Source organism: Neophocaena asiaeorientalis, unplaced genomic scaffold (assembly GCF_003031525.2).
Source record: "Neophocaena asiaeorientalis asiaeorientalis breed wild unplaced genomic scaffold, Neophocaena_asiaeorientalis_V1.1 scaffold170, whole genome shotgun sequence".
NCBI classification, from domain to species: Eukaryota; Metazoa; Chordata; class Mammalia; order Artiodactyla; family Phocoenidae; genus Neophocaena; species Neophocaena asiaeorientalis.
The window spans coordinates 1,352,976-1,368,834 of NW_020172463.1; the positions used below are offsets into that span (position 1 = coordinate 1,352,976).

Sequence of the window (15,859 nt, forward strand, 5' to 3'; positions counted from 1 at the left end):
ATCAGTCACTCTTATAGTCTTGACTATGCCACTGTTTTTGTTTCCATAGGTGTTTTTTGTATAATGACTTCACACCTTCAACTTATTTTTACTTGAACTATTTAATACCATACTTGAAGGCATATTTCAAAACCCCTTTTCCTGTATTACAAAACTAATATGCTCCTATTGCAGAAACTTAGAAACTTTTTGCCACTTAAAAGTAATGGCTTACAAAAAGAAATGAAATTGAGTTATTTGTAGTGAGGTGGATGGACCTAGAGTCTGTCCTACAGAGTGAATTAAGTCAGAAAGAGAAAAACAAATACCGTATGCTAACACATACATATGGCATCTAAAAAAAAAAAAGGTTCTGAAGAACCTAGAGGCAGGACAGGAATAAAGACGCAGACAAAGAGAATGGACTTGAGGACACGGGGACGGGGAAGGATAAGCTGGGACGAAGTGAGAGAGTGGCATTGACATATATACACTACCAAATGTAAAATAGATAGCTAGTGGGAAGCAGCCGCATAGCACAGAGATCAGCTCTGTGCTTTGTGACCACCTAGAGGGGTGGGATAGGGAGGGTGGGAGGGAGACGCAAGAGGGAGGGGATATGGGGATATATGTATATGTATAGCTGATTCACTTTGTTATACAGCAGAAACTAACACACCATTGTAAAGCAGTTATACTCCAATAAAGATGTTAAAAAAAATAAAAGTAATGGCTTTTAATGATTTGCACTGTTATCTTTCAGTCTGTTTTCTGAATGTGTATATTAATCATAAATTAAAAAAAATTGTGATGTGTAGAGGCAGGAGGTATATATGAGAAATCTCTGTCTTCTGTTCCATTTTGCTGGGAAACTAAAACTACTCTAAAAAATAAAGTCTATAATGTCTATAAATAAGTATATTTATAAATAAAGTCTATAAAAATTGGGTCATATTATATTATAGTTTTATTTCCTGAGAAACTAGTTTAATTTTATTCTGAAAAAAACTTGTTTTGTGACTGTGATGGTTTATAGTGTATCATATTCTTTATATATGTCATTAAAATTCTATAGTTATTTTAATCTGTGGGGTTGGAAGTCAGGATCGTGGTTACCCTTAGCAGTGCTGCATAATAAAGACTGGAAGGGGGTACCTGAGATGGGTTCCGGGTGCTGTTCATTTTTGTGAAAATTGAGCTGTATACTTATGTGCTTTTTTCTGTATGTATATTATACTTTAATAAACTTCTAAAAGTTTAATAATTATTGAAATAATACTTTTAGGTTAATAAGATTAATAGGGAAAAGAAATGCTGAGACATTTCAGATGACTATTTTCTTCAGTTGTGGTTAACGATATATAACTAGTTCATTTAAAAATGTGTAGTTACTTAGGCAATATTAACTTATATATGTGTCTGAGCTCCAGCTATTTGTACTGACATTTTATGGCTGGATGACAGCCTATGACATGTTTTCAAGGACTTTAAAACAGCAAAAATTAAGAGTAGTGAGCCAATCTGAAGTGTGAGAACAGCTTAATCTATTCTAGAATTTTAGAATAAGTTGTATATGAACATATGAGGACTTTATCTAGATTTTTCATCTCTGTGTCCCTAACTTTTTCTTATACTCAGCAATGTGTATTTGTTAAGTCAGTGAATCCCTGTTTTAGTTTGCTCAGCCATCAACTGTCCTCTCATCTGCTTTGAGTATTATCACTTTAAAAAAAGCACTTTGTCAGTTTGATAGGTGAAAATACCTTGTTTGAATTTGTGTTTTTTAAATTAATAAGTTTTAAAATGTTTATTAAATACATAGATTTAACTTTTTTGAGAATTATCTAGTTAAGTAGTTTGGAGAGTCGTTCAGTATGGTAGCCCCTAGACTCGTGGCTTTTTTTTTTTTTTAATTAATTTAATTTTTGGCTGCTTTGGGCCTTCGTTGCTGCATGCGGGCTTTCTCTAGTTGTAGCGAGCGGGGGCTGCTCTTCGTTGTGGTGTGTGGGTTTCTCATTGCGGTGGCTTCTCTTGTTGTGGAGCATGGGCTCTAAGCGAGCGGGCTTCAGTAGTTGTGGCACGTGGGCTCAGTAGTTGTGGCTTGCCAGCTCTAGAGCGCAGGCTCAGTAGTTGTGGCACATGGACTTAGTTGATCCACGGCATGTGGGATCTTCCTGGACCAGGGCTCGAACCCATGGCTCCTGCATTGGCAGGTGGATTCTTAACCACTGTGCCACCAGGGAAGTCCTCATGTGGCTTTTGAACAGTTAAAGTTGAGCTACTTTGAATTGAAATGTGCCATAAGTGTAAAATATAGACTGGAATTTGAAATCTTATTAGGAAAAAAGGAATGTAAAATATCTCAGTACGTTTTTAGTATTGGTTCCATGTTGAAATGATTTAGATATATTGGCTAAATAAAATATTACTAAAATTAATTTCACTAGTTTTGTTTTGTTTCTAATGTGACTACTAGAAAATTTAAATTTACGTATGTGGTAACCATTATATTTCTGTTTGCAGAGCTGATCAAGACAGTAATCTAAACATTAGGTGACTAGGACCTGAACTTAGGGTAGTATTTATAGAAAGAGAAGTAAGGAGGGATTTTAAGAAATTATGCAATTGGCATATATGTTATATAATCTTGGGTGTTACATTACAGGCTTTTTGCAGTTTTGTGTGTTTCCATCATAGCTTTTTAATCAGTAGTAAGCTTTTTGAAGACAAGGATTTCATCACTATTTTAAAATTCTCCTCTGCATTTCGTCTTTTGTTGGGTGCATAGGAGCTTGATTGAACAACAATAATTAAAAGGACATCGAATAATTTTATACACACAAAGTTTGAATTTTTAGAATGCAGGTCATTGATTCTTAGAGTTCCTATACCCTTTATTTTAATATCATAATATCACCAGTTAGCCATGTCAGTCATATCTTTTTTAAAAGGTGCAAGTATAAGGGAACTAACATCTAGTCTTATATATATATACCAGGCTCTGGGTAGTCATTTTATATCTTTCTTCATTTAGTCCTTGTAGTAACTCATGAGAAAGATATCAACCATTATTTTACATATTAGAATATTGAGAATGAGTATTTTTTCCAGTGTTATGTTAACCAATCCAGATGTGCCCAGCTTCAAAATTAGCCCCTTTTCCGTTGTAGTTTACTCTCTCGATTAAAGTTAGCCACTTACTTTAAGTGATTTGAAGTTAGTTTGTTGTTGTATTGGACATGAAGTATGTGAAGAATAATCTTTAGAATAAAATGTGTAGTGATAAATTTTGATAGTTTATGATGTATTATGTATTCCAGTGTTCAATATATGAAAGGAAATTTATAAATAACTAAAACCTTAGAGAAAGAAAAAAAAGCATGTTTGTTTTTCTTTGTGTGTTGTAATTCTAGAAATTTCACTGTAGTTCATGAAAAAAATAAAATTTTAAAATAGTTTTAAATATTTATTTTGTCTTTTAGATAAAATCAAAGACAAAATTAAAGAAAGGGATAAAGAAAAGGAAAGAGAAAAAAAGAAGCATAAAATAATGAATGAGATCAAGAAAGAAAATGGAGAAGTAAAGATTTTGCTGAAAAGTAAGTTTATATTAAGTGATTTCAGTTGTACTGTGTTACATTGTTCAGTATATATGTATTGGCTTAGTGATTAAAGTAAGAAATGTTATTTGGTGCTGAATTTTGCTGGGAATAAACATTTGTGGTCAGACTATGAAAAGTAAATATAATAGTGAGGTTTTCTAATCTGTGTAGTAATATGTCTTTAGTATATTTATTTAGTGAGTTATTAGAAAGTACTAAAGGTAATTATAAAGTTCCTTAAATTATTTGAAAATAGGTTCTCTAACTCTGTGTTTATATTACTAGTCTTTATCCATATTTAGATAATCTAAAATAAAAGGCTAAAGAAATTTTTAGCATGATAGTTATGGTGGAGGAAGTGATCTTACCAGTATTTGATGATAATCACCATAGCATAGTCTGGGATTTAGAGGGAGCATTTTACTCTGAGCTAAATAAGAAGGTGTTGTTTTACTGTTTGTTTCTTGCATGCTTAAGAATATCCTCTTTTTGTTTCCTGTTTTTTCTCATTACAACTATTTTTAGTTGTTGTTTATACATAGGGGTGGATGGTGAGGTAATAATATAAATCCTGTCAATAAATCTGAACTTTTCCAGAGAGAATTTGTGATAGAAGGATAGTTTTAAATTCACTTAGATAGCAAGGTAAGAAGAATCAGTGGCATTTGGTTGCTAGATAGCTAGCAAATTCATTTGCTGCCTCATCAAGTTAACAATTTGTGGATCAGAACACGTTGACTTTGATTAATTTCATATTGAATTTATGTGTGGATAAGCCTTTCTATCTGCATAAGGGAGAAAAGGCCATAGCACTGTAGGTGCAATGAAATTACTGGTTAATTTATATTATTTAAAGTAAACAGTATTAGATTCTATAATTTCATTTCATTCTTTGTTTCCAGATGTTCTTTGGTGGCACTTTGTCTAAGCTCTATTTTCTACTTGTCAGAACTTTATTTTCTATAAAATTCTTTTGACCTTGAAGAAACATGTCAGAGCTTAAGTTGATGGCTACTTGGTGAATGCTCATGGTCCTTTTCTTCTATTTTTTTGCCAGTGTGTTTTATCTATGTTGTCTAAATAGACTGTAAGCCTTTGAGGCAGGAGTTGAATATAATCACACTAGTGCTCTACAGCAGCTAATGATTAACACTTGAAATGTTTTCTTATTTTTACCCTATTGGTTTAGTCATATAGTCATTTTGTTATCCGTCTGTACAGTGATGTAAATTCCTGTCACTTGGTTGAATGTTAGATTCCTAACATACGATTAATGTCAAGTATGTGAACCTAGAAATTACATGTGCAAACAGAATTTTAAATAGCCTGAAAAGTGGAGATTTTCCAGTAATATACAGTGGTAACCTTGACTTTGAAGTAAATGAAAAATTTAAGAGGTATTTTGAATCGAGCTAAACTAAAACCTAGTGATGATAGAGGGGAAAAAAAGAGATAGATTTGGAAATAAATTGGTGACCTCTGGGATGACCATAGGCAAATCAATTTATTGTAAAATGGAGGTAAATAATAATTACTGTCTTACAGGGTTGCAGAGATTAAATGAGGTAAAGTAAGGGGGAAGTGCCAAGTACAGTTGTCTAGCCCTCAGGTATTCAATAAGTAGCTATGAATGTTACTTATAAACACATGAAAGATTAACTCTTGTGATTAAAAACAATGACAAAACTATCTCCCCTCCTAGTGGGTAGTATATAGATAATTAAATGAATAAAAACATGATTAATTTGAGAAATTGTGCCTGTCCCATGGTAAGCACTGAGTAAGTGTAAGCTATTGCTACTATCTGGCAAAAACAGTTTGTTCTGCTTGTGTGGCCGGCCATTTCCCAAGTGAGCCTTACGATCAGGGAAAGGCATCCTTTTTTACTGGTGTCCTGGAGCAACAAGAGAATCAGTTAAGTGGGGGCAGTAAGTATCCTATTATTTACTACTTTATGTCCCTTTTTCTTTTATGGCTTTCAACTTTTATTCTCTCCTTAAAATTTTCTCCTTCTGATAATGCTAACAATTGCAAGCTATGGCAGACGCAGGCATTGATTGATTGGTGATGACACTTGAATATCTGACAGTAGATGCTAACTCTCACTCCATGGGACTTCCCTGGTGGCCCAGTGGTTAAGAGTCTGTGCTTCCATTGCAGGGGGCACGGTTTGATCCTAGTCCAGGAACTAAGGTCCCGCATGCTGCGGGGCACGGCCAAAAAAAAAAAAAATTTTTTTTTAAAAGGGGGAAAAAAATAAAGTAACTAACTGTTACTCCACACCAGTCTTATTTCTTCCACATTTTCATTAAAAACTGCATTATGACTAGAAATATGTACATGATTATATACATGCCAGAAATGTTTTATTGATGCAGAAATCTTGTAAATGTTTTTCACTGATAAAATAGGAGTTTGCTTTATTAGAAACAGTTTAAAGGAACAAATAAATTTGAAACATAAGCTTATTTAGCTCATCCTTTTATAACTAATGTCTACCAACTACTTTTTCTGAGTACACTTATGTGTTTCAGCCGTTTTGTTGTTTATTGATAAGGTGTGAGAACATGGATGTTATGATTATAGTATTCTTGAGAGTAAATTTTATCATTATAGCATATCAGTGAAGCTTGCTGACGAGCAGGTAGAAAGGGGATGAAAAGAAGCCAGTGTTCAAGGTTATTGGTAGTGTACTAAAGGTCACAGGTAGGTAATTCATGACAGGAGGAGCGAAGATGTTGCTGTGCCAAAAAAGGAAAGTCATTCCCCAAAGACCAAAGGTTGAAAATAGCTAAGCTAATTACTGCTTTGTTTCTGTGTATGATAATGGAATTATATATATATATATTACTTCCCATATTAGATATGAAATCATATCCAGTATCTCTGGGCAACCTTTATTTTTCCTTTATTAACACTAAAAATATACTAAGGTTAGGAGTGGAAATTAATTCCAGTGATTTTGTGATTTTTAAAGATTTTTAAAAAATAATTTGCCATTAACAACGCATGCTGTTTTTTTTATCTGTTTGTGTGTGTGGTTTTTTTCTGTCTCTGTATGAGTGCCTCTTTCTTCTGACTGTGTGTGTGTCTCCATTTCTCTCTGTGTCAGATTCTCTTTGGCTATCTGTGCATGTGTGTGTCTACTTGGTGTGTGTGTGTGTATGTGTGTGTTTGAGGTCAACTGTGCATATGTGTGTGGCTCTTTGTGGGGAGGGTCTCGCATTAACCTTATACTTTTATACTTTTTGAGGGTCCATATTACTTAGCAATTCTTTCCGTTATAGGTATTTACCAGGATCCTTTAAAAAAAACACTATAGTTCTGATTTATTGGGCTCCGTTTGAAGAATTACGAATTTAGAGTAAATATGTACTTTAAATACCTTTTAGTATAAGAGAAAAACATTAGTATTCAAAATGATCTTATCTCCTTAAGTATTTAAAAATTTCCTACATATGTATCTGTTGCATTTCATGTATCATTCCAAGACATTAAATGAGTGAGAGATTGTATAAAACTTTTAAAAAAATTACCTAGTAAAGGCTAGTGCCTTGATTTGATTTAAATGTAAAGAATGCATTTTACTTGTACCCACTGAGGGGGGATCCCCAAGACTACCCCCAGGTTTGATGATTTGCTGGGAGGATTCACAAGACTCAGCATAAATTTGTACTCATGGCTGTGGTTTATTATAGTGGAGTATACAAAGTAAAATTAGTAAGGAGAAAAGGCACATGTGGCAATTTCTGGAGGAAGCTAGGCACAAGCTTCCAAGAGTCCTCTCCTAGTGGAGTCACAAAGGATGCACTTAATTCTTCCAGCAGTGAATTGTGATAAAATATGTGAAATGTTGTCTACCAGGGAAGCTCATTAGAAACTCAATAGTCAGGGTGTCTACTGGGAGCTGGTCACATAGGCTCCCCCTGTGTAGCATGTAGCAAAATTCCAGAAGGAAAACAGGTGTTCAATGTAAACCATATTGTTTGCACAAACAGTTCAGGTACAGTGAGCCACTCTTATGAGGGAATGGTAGTAACCTTCCCAAAATACAAGTTCTCAGATACCAGCCAGAGACCACCCTTGCAAGCAGGCCTGAGGGTAGCAGTCTCAGATGTGTTATGTTTAACTCTTTTCTGCACACTGTGCTGACTTTAATTACAGAGTAGTTTGTCATGGAAGTTTAATTACTTGATGCTCAATATAATAGTCTCTTGACTAATTTCTTATTAGTTTGTATTTTCCAGTTTCTATTATACTACTACTGTTTTCATCCATCCTTGTGACTAAGAAATAGACAAACTGTTGTACCTATTTTATTTTAAAGTAACATGACTGGATATTTACTATTTTAACTTTAAAATATGTGTTAGTTGTAAATATAATAGGATATTAAGCTTATATTTTCATTCAAATGAAATTCTGCTTATTTTGGCACACCATTTAATTTGTACAATTTTACATGTATTTCCAGTTTAGTTATTAATTATACCTAAGCCCGTTAAACTTTAAGTCCTGTTTTTTAATACACTACTGTCTTTTTTGCTTGACTCATTTGGATTTTACTTACATATATTGAATATAAACCTCTTTTATCTTTCATTTTGATTAACTCCTTTTTTTTTGTTTTGTTTTGTTTTTTTTGCGGTACGCGGGCCTCTCACTGCTGTGGCCTCTCCCGTTGCGGAGCACAGGCTCCAGACGTGCAGGCTCAGCAGCCATGGCTCACGGCCCCCGCCGCTCCGCGACATGTGGGATCTTCCCGAACCGGGGCACGAACCCGCGTCCCCTGTATCAGCAGGCGGACTCTCAACCACTGTGCCACCAGGGAAGCCCTTAACTTTCTATTATTAATTTTTTCCTAAGATTTTAACCTGAATCTGATGTTTTGATAGTTTATACCTGGGTAGCAAGTATGAATTTGTTAATATATTTTAAAGCTACTTACATGTAGACTCGAGAAAATTAACACTGTTTTAAGTGTTGCATTTTATGACTTTGCAAACCTGCATAATCAATAATGTTGACAGAGTTTTAGTTTTGCTTTTCATAATGATACCAATTTGGTCTCCATTGCATACTTACGAATTTTTAGAAGAGATAGTTTATTATTAACATTAAACTTTGCTTTTTCAAGAATTGCTATGAACTTGAGAGAATATTTATGGTTGTTGTTTCAGGGTTAGGATTTAGTGATAGTATTCATATGGTGAAAAACTGACTGAATGGGAGACAAGGGAAAAAACCTATGAACTTCAGGTAGTCTGTTGGTGAGAGAAATCTTTGCATTCATGGAGTCATTAAATGTTCATCTGTAGCAGTGTACTAGATGCCAGGAGGGATTTGATGATTGGTAAAAAAAAGTGTTTCACTCTGAATTCATCCAAGTTATTTGTTTCACTCATACAGTATCCTGAAGGACATATATTATACAGGCATCCTATGAATGAAAAAATAATAACTTTATATGACCATATTCATAGATATAGAATATATAATAACATGAGTTTAGAGTGAAGTGATTTCAGTTCCAACTACAAAGATGAGGGAAAACAAAATGAAGAAGATGATGTAAGAGTAGTCTTTAAAGGATGGGTAAGAAAGAGTTCAGTAGTAAGTACTAGGCAGGGCAAGGATATTTTAGGGAAAGAAAATGCCTTTGCCAGTAGTAGAAAGATAAAGTTGGACTAGGTATGTTTCATAAGAAATTGTAAGTAGTGCAGATTGGACCAGAGCATGGCGTACTGGAGGGCATTGACCCTGGATTCCAGACTGAAGAGGTTGTATTTGAGAACGCTTGAAAGCAGTTGAGTCAAGGGATGAACATGATCAAAGCAATATATAAAACGTATAGAATGATTAATATGGCTCCCGCATTAAGGATGAGAGATAGTCATGAGGCTTTTAGACCAAAAATTAAGGCAGTAGTATCATGGAAGTAAAAAATAATCAAGGATGAGTTGGGTAATTACATAAAACATTGGAGAGATCAGGAAGTGATTTGAGAGAATATCATTGGATTTGATATATGAACATTCTGGGAAAGTAAATTTGAGTAGACTGGAAGCAGACCTAGAATTTAGGGGATAAGAATGGTCGGTTAATAAAGGGAAGGCACTGGGCATTGCAGTTTTTTATAAGAAGTTTGATGGTCAAAAGAAGAGGATAGAGAACTTTAAGCAAGGGTTTTGGAGTTGATGGGATGGACTTATTTTGGGGAAGTAGGCAGGACATCTCATTCACCAGAGACAGAAAAGAATAATAGAGATATGTGAGGATGGAAGAATTTGGCTAAAGAAGCAGGTTGAGAAAACTTAGTTCATGACAGGTTATCTATGAAAGTGAAATAACAGATGGAAACAGTGAATGCCTTCTTTCCTCAACTGTTATCTTAATGACTTTTTTCATATTATCTTAGGAAGCATAATATTTTCTCGTGAGGATGTTTACTCTTTTCTATTTTTCGTATCGTATAGAAATAAGTATACTGTGATAATGTTGTATTTATATATGTACACTTAAATTCTATAGCTGTATAGCCTCTGTGGATTAATCTTTTATTCTTTGGATTTCTGAATTACTGAGTCCAGGGTCTACTTGCCTTTGGTTACAGAAACTCATTAATATATAAACTTACTATGACCCATATCTTTTTCTTTCTTTCTTTCCTTTTTTAAATTTCTCTCTTTACCAGTACATGGATATCATTTGTACTTAGGACATGATAAATGATTCTAATTTTGTCATCTCTTATGGTACCTTGTTAGGTCTTCACTGGAAACTTTGTAGACTCTAGTAGATCTAACATAGCCCATTTTGGATGAAAGAGTACTTTACCAAGGAGGACACATGGTAAAAAGCTAAGGAATTGCTATGTTTGTTGCTGATACACTATGCAAGTATTTTTCTCCTTTTATGATTTGTAAGTCTTGACACCTATATGCAATTTTTAAGAATTTAAAGTAAAAATGATATATATCGATGGAAAGCATCTGCAGGGCATTGTTCATATTGACTTTTGTTCATCTTTCCATTTCTGACTTTCTGTATTTAGAATTTGAAGATTATGGTTTCTAAAGCATTCGTTTTGTTACTTCAGTAAATACTGATTGAGCATCTGCTACATGTCAGAATGGTACCATGCACTCTAGGCATAACTTTTTCTTAAGCCTTCCTCTGTGTGTTTGTGCCTGTGTGTGTGGAGAGAGAGGGAAAGAACCTGACTAAATTATGATTGTCAATACTGTGTAAAACAAGTCCCAAATATAAACTTCATTCTGAGTGAATTTTGCTTATTTATTATAAAACAATTGCTAAAGCATGGTTTTTAAAGAAACTAAAATACAGAGTTTCAAAAAAAATGTTTCCCAACAGGTGGGAAGGAGAAACCAAAAACAAGTGTAGAAGACTTACAAATTAAGAAGGCAAAGAAGAAGAAGAAAAAGAAACACAAAGAGAATGAAAAACGGAAGCGTCCAAAAATGTATAGCAAATCTATTCAAACCATCTGCTCAGGATTGCTGTCTGATGTTGAAGATCAAGAAGCCAAAGGCATCCTAAATGATAACATAAAGGATTACAGTGGAAAGAATTTGGATACCAAGAACTATGATTCCAAAATTCCAGAGAACAGTGAGTTTCCATTTGTCTCATTAAAGGAGCCACGGGTTCAGAACAACCTCAAAAGGTTGGACACTTTGGAGTTCAAACAGCTCATTCATATTGAGCACCAGCCTAATGGAGGTGCATCAGTTATCCACGCCTACAGCAATGAACTCTCCCACCTGTCTCCTGTGGAGATGGAGAGGTTTGCAGAAGAGTTTGTGGGTCTGGTGTTCAGTGAAAACGAGAACTCTGCAGCTTTCTATGTAATGGGTATTGTTCATGGGGCAGCTACTTATTTACCTGATTTTTTAGACTACTTTTCATTTAATTTTCCCAATTCACCAGTGAAAATGGAGATATTGGGAAAGAAGGATATAGAGACAACAACTATGTCCAATTTTCATGCTCAGGTAAGAGGTTTTAGTTTTTTTATTTTAACTTAATTATATGTTTTAGGCAAGTTTCTGTTCTTTGTTCCTCATTTTGCTATACGTTTGAAATAAAGAGATAAGAATATAATGAAACCTCTTGGGAATATTAAGAATAAATTACTTTCTTGATGTGAACGCTAGAGGTTAAATTTCAGCTTCTATTTATCTGTGTTTTTTTTTTTTTTTTTTAAAGAAAATCAGTGAAATAATTAAGATTCTGTTGTCCTTTTTACCATGGATTTATTTTGGAAGTGAAATGAATTTCGCTATGTATTTTTCCAGTCCATACAATAGTTCTCTTACTTGAACATCACTTAAAATTGTCTTCTTGCTTTATGCAGTAATGCTTTAATGCTTAGCATTGCATTCATCATGTGGAAGGTGCTGAATAAATGTTGGCTATTAAATATATTGTGATACAAAGGAATCATCAGTTAAATATGTGATTATGTGAGAAAATGAGCAGACCAGTGCATATATTGAGCTACTTTCTATTTCCTACCCTTCTCTGTGTTGTAGAATATAGATTATTTTAAAAGCAGAGACAGGGCTTCCCTGGTGGCGCAGTGGTTGAGAGTCCGCCTGCCGATGCAGGGGACACGGGTTCGTGCCCCGGTCTGGGAAGATCCCACATGCTGCGGAGCGGCTGGGCCCGTGAGCCATGGCCGCTGAGCCTGCGCGTCCGGAGCCTGTGCTCCGCAACGGGAGAGGCCACAGCGGTGAGAGGCCTGCGTACCACAAAAAAAAAAAAAAAAAAAAGCAGAGGCAGAATCCAGTCCACTTGCTCTTGGAAGTGAATGTAGGCCCATCTAAGTCTGGTGCATTGTTACTCATTCTCAGAGCAGAGACTGCTTAGTTCAAAGATCAACCAATTTTCACATTTATTTGTGCTAAACTTTCGGTATTATAAGTAATAATTGACATTCTAGTTTGGAAAGAGGAAAAAAGTGAAGAAAGTTTCAAAGGGATCTTTTAGTGATCATCTATCCTGAACTTTCTCAACTTAAACAAACGTAGATAGGAGTAACTTAGGGTTTTAAGGTTACTCAGTGCCAGGTTACACAACAGTGCCAGGAATAGAACAGAATTTCCTTAAACTTCATCCAGGTCTCTTTTCCTTATTTTGAGTATATTTCTTTTTTTGATATGTGTTCAAGTTATAGTCTCCACCTTAAATGATAGTCTGGACATGCAATAACATCCTCTCATACCAACCCCCCACCCCACAGTATGTTTGGTGTACATTGTGTAATATACTGAAATCTAGAAAATATGCTGGTATTTAAAATTTTAATGTGTGTGTGGGGGGTACTTATTGCCTATATAACATGTTTGAGAATTGGAATTTAAATATTTTTTTAGAGCCGAAAGGGAGCTGTAGAGCATCTGTCACTAGCCCTGTCATTTTATAGAATTTCAGAATGGTTAATAATTTGTCTGAGATTACACCTGTGTTTAGTGGTAGAACTAGACTGTCATCTAGTGATAGTATCTACTATATTTATTGAATGCTGACTGCCAGGAACTATTCTAAGCACTTTATATGTAATAACTCATTTACTCTTCATTACAATTTAATTTTAGCAATGAGGAAACAGTGAGAGAAGAAATAATTGCCCAAAGTCCTTTGGTATTAGATCATTCATTTGTTTTTCATTTATTATGTCTGCTAAGTGCTAGGTTTTATGGTAGGCCTCTTGACTTCCAATGTGATTTGTTTCCACTGTATCATAAACTTTCTGCTGCCATACTATGCAAGTTATTTCCATCATCTTTTAAACGTCACAATACTTACATTTGCTTTTCAGATAGCTTTTAAGGTTAGGAATTATTAATTTTTTATTAAATGATAATTTTCATCCTAATTTATGCAGTGTGTACAACATGAAAACCATGCTTCCTTTTATTAAATACGTGATGCTGGGACTTGTTAATCATGCCAGTGTGTGGCTAGGTTGTGGGTCTCAAGTCCTTGAAGTGCCACCTACCCTAGTTGCCATTACCTCTTAGGGTTCTTGGATAATACGTATGGCACAGAGGGAACTCTAGGCAGATGCATCCTCTTTGTTACCAGTTGTGGCTCTGGCCCCCTATCTATGTGATCTGCAAGGACTGCTTTTAAATAATTAATTAATTAGGCTGTGTTGGGTCTTCGCTGCTGCTCCCTAGTTGTGGTGAGCGGGGACTACTCTGTTGTGGTGCACAGGCTTCTCATTGCGGTGGCTTCTTCTTGTGGAGCATGGGCTCTAGACGTGTGGGTTTCAGTCTTTGTGGCACACGGGCTCAGTAGTTGTGGCTCGCGGGCTCTAGAGTGCAGGCTCAGTAGTTGTGGTGCATGGGCTTAGCTGCTCCGCGGCATGTGGGATCTTCCCGGACCAGGGCTCGAACCCTGTCCCCTGCATTGGCAGCTGGATTCTTAACCACTGTGCCACCAGGGAAGCCAAAGGACTGCTTTTAGTTCTGCAGCTTTAGATTTCGTGGCAGGAAGCTGCCTGTGCACGGTCCATGTGCCTTTACCTCAGTATCCTCCAGATCCAGCCATTCCTATGGTATGAAGAGGAGTATCTAGCGAAAAGCTTTCCTGAACTGGTCATTTGATGTTTCCCCAAACTGGATTTTTACTTTGCTTGTTTTTTTAAGAGCTTAGAAGACTGAGGAAGTTGTTTTCTGCAGACCAGTTTTGTTTGGTTGTTTGTTTAATTAAAACCAGAGCAGCGAAAAGAATTTGCCCTAAATTCTGTAGAAACTAAAAGAGGACAGTATAGGTAAGATGTAGCTGTTTCTATGATCTTTATAGTGATAATGCTTTTCTTTGTGATAATACTCTGTAGTTGTCACAGAAATTCATTTTTGCATTTGTTTAGCCTTTATCCTTGAAACATGTTAACTTGAGATTTTTTTGTGTGTGTATGGGTATATATATGTTAACACACATGCACGTGCACATGCACATACACAATACTGACAAAAGGATCAAGACATCCTGTTCTTTGATTTTGGAATTCTTTTTACTTGCATAATTCTATATTTCGTCTTCATCTATATCCCTGCCGATTGCCTGAAGAATCTGAAGACGTGGTAGAATTATATATTGTCTTATAGGTCATGTCATTTTTCTGATGTTAGTGGTATAATATCAAACAAACTGTATGAAATAAAATTCTATTTGAGAATAGAAATGGATTTTTGTAGAAAGTTTGTAACATATCTATATCAGTTATTTTGCTGCAAATCAAACCGAAACCCTCAAAACTAAGTGGCTTAAAGATTTTTCTCACAATCTGTTGGACTCTCTGGACAGTCTTTGTCAGCTCAGCTGTGGGCGGCATGGCCTCAACCATGTCTGATGGTTTGCTGGTCAGTTGGTCTTAGGAGACCTTGCTTATTTGTCTGGCGGTTTGGTGCAATGTCGATTGGGGCGATAATCACATTTTTCTCATCATTTAGCAGGTTAGCCTGGGCTTGTACACATGTTGATAGTTGCAGGGTAAATAGAGCAGAAAGAGGGGGCAAGCCTCTGCTTGTTTTGTGTTTGCTGATGTCCCATTGGCCAAAGGAAGTCATGAGGCCAAACCCAGATTCACTTCTTGATGATAGGAGTGACACAGTAACATTGCTCAGAAGTGAGCATACATGCTTGGGAAGAGTTTTTAGCCATTTGAACTCATCCACATCTGTCTTAGTTTTTCTGCCATCTCTATTTTCTTCAAATACTCATTTGGACATTGATCGTTCTCCTGTGCCTTTGATGGTAGGGAAACAGAAAGGCAAGTAAGACAGGAGTTTTATCTGTCAAGAAACAATTGAGATTTCTGTCTTGCCATACAATATTTAATCAGCATGCACTCCAAACTCTGTAGTAAGAACTGTGAGAATATGAAAACTGGGGCAATTATCTTCTAATCACCCTTTTCCCTCCCCCAAACTCTAAATCTTATTTTTTATTTTAGCCTGGTTCTGAGTTGCTTGTAGCAAATAATTTATGTCAAGTGTTAACTCATAATTAAATGGCTAATATTTTAATAGTGAAACAGTTATTAAATCTGGTCGGATCTGTTAGCCTTGCCTCTCTGCAAAATGAGGGGAGAGAACTAACATTTATTGAATTCATGGGTCATTCACCATGCTAGGCCAGTAAAGATGATTTGACATACCATCTTTGACCACTGCCAGCCTTTGTACTGAATTTTCATTTTGACCAGTTGTGCTTGTCATGTCCTCCTTGAATGCTTTTGAACTGAT

At 35.5% G+C, this 15,859-nt stretch overlaps 1 protein-coding gene across 1 annotated transcript in view; it reads left to right on the forward strand.

The window, feature by feature from the left end:
• RSBN1L (round spermatid basic protein 1 like) overlaps positions 1-15,859 on the forward strand; it is a 65,161-nt gene that overhangs the window by 27,639 nt on the left and 21,663 nt on the right. Inside the window, exons 2-3 of the mRNA XM_024738090.1 lie at positions 3,462-3,578; positions 10,956-11,596. Of these exons, the coding sequence (XP_024593858.1) occupies positions 3,462-3,578; positions 10,956-11,596 (758 nt within the window). The remainder of the gene's footprint in view (positions 1-3,461; positions 3,579-10,955; positions 11,597-15,859) is intronic.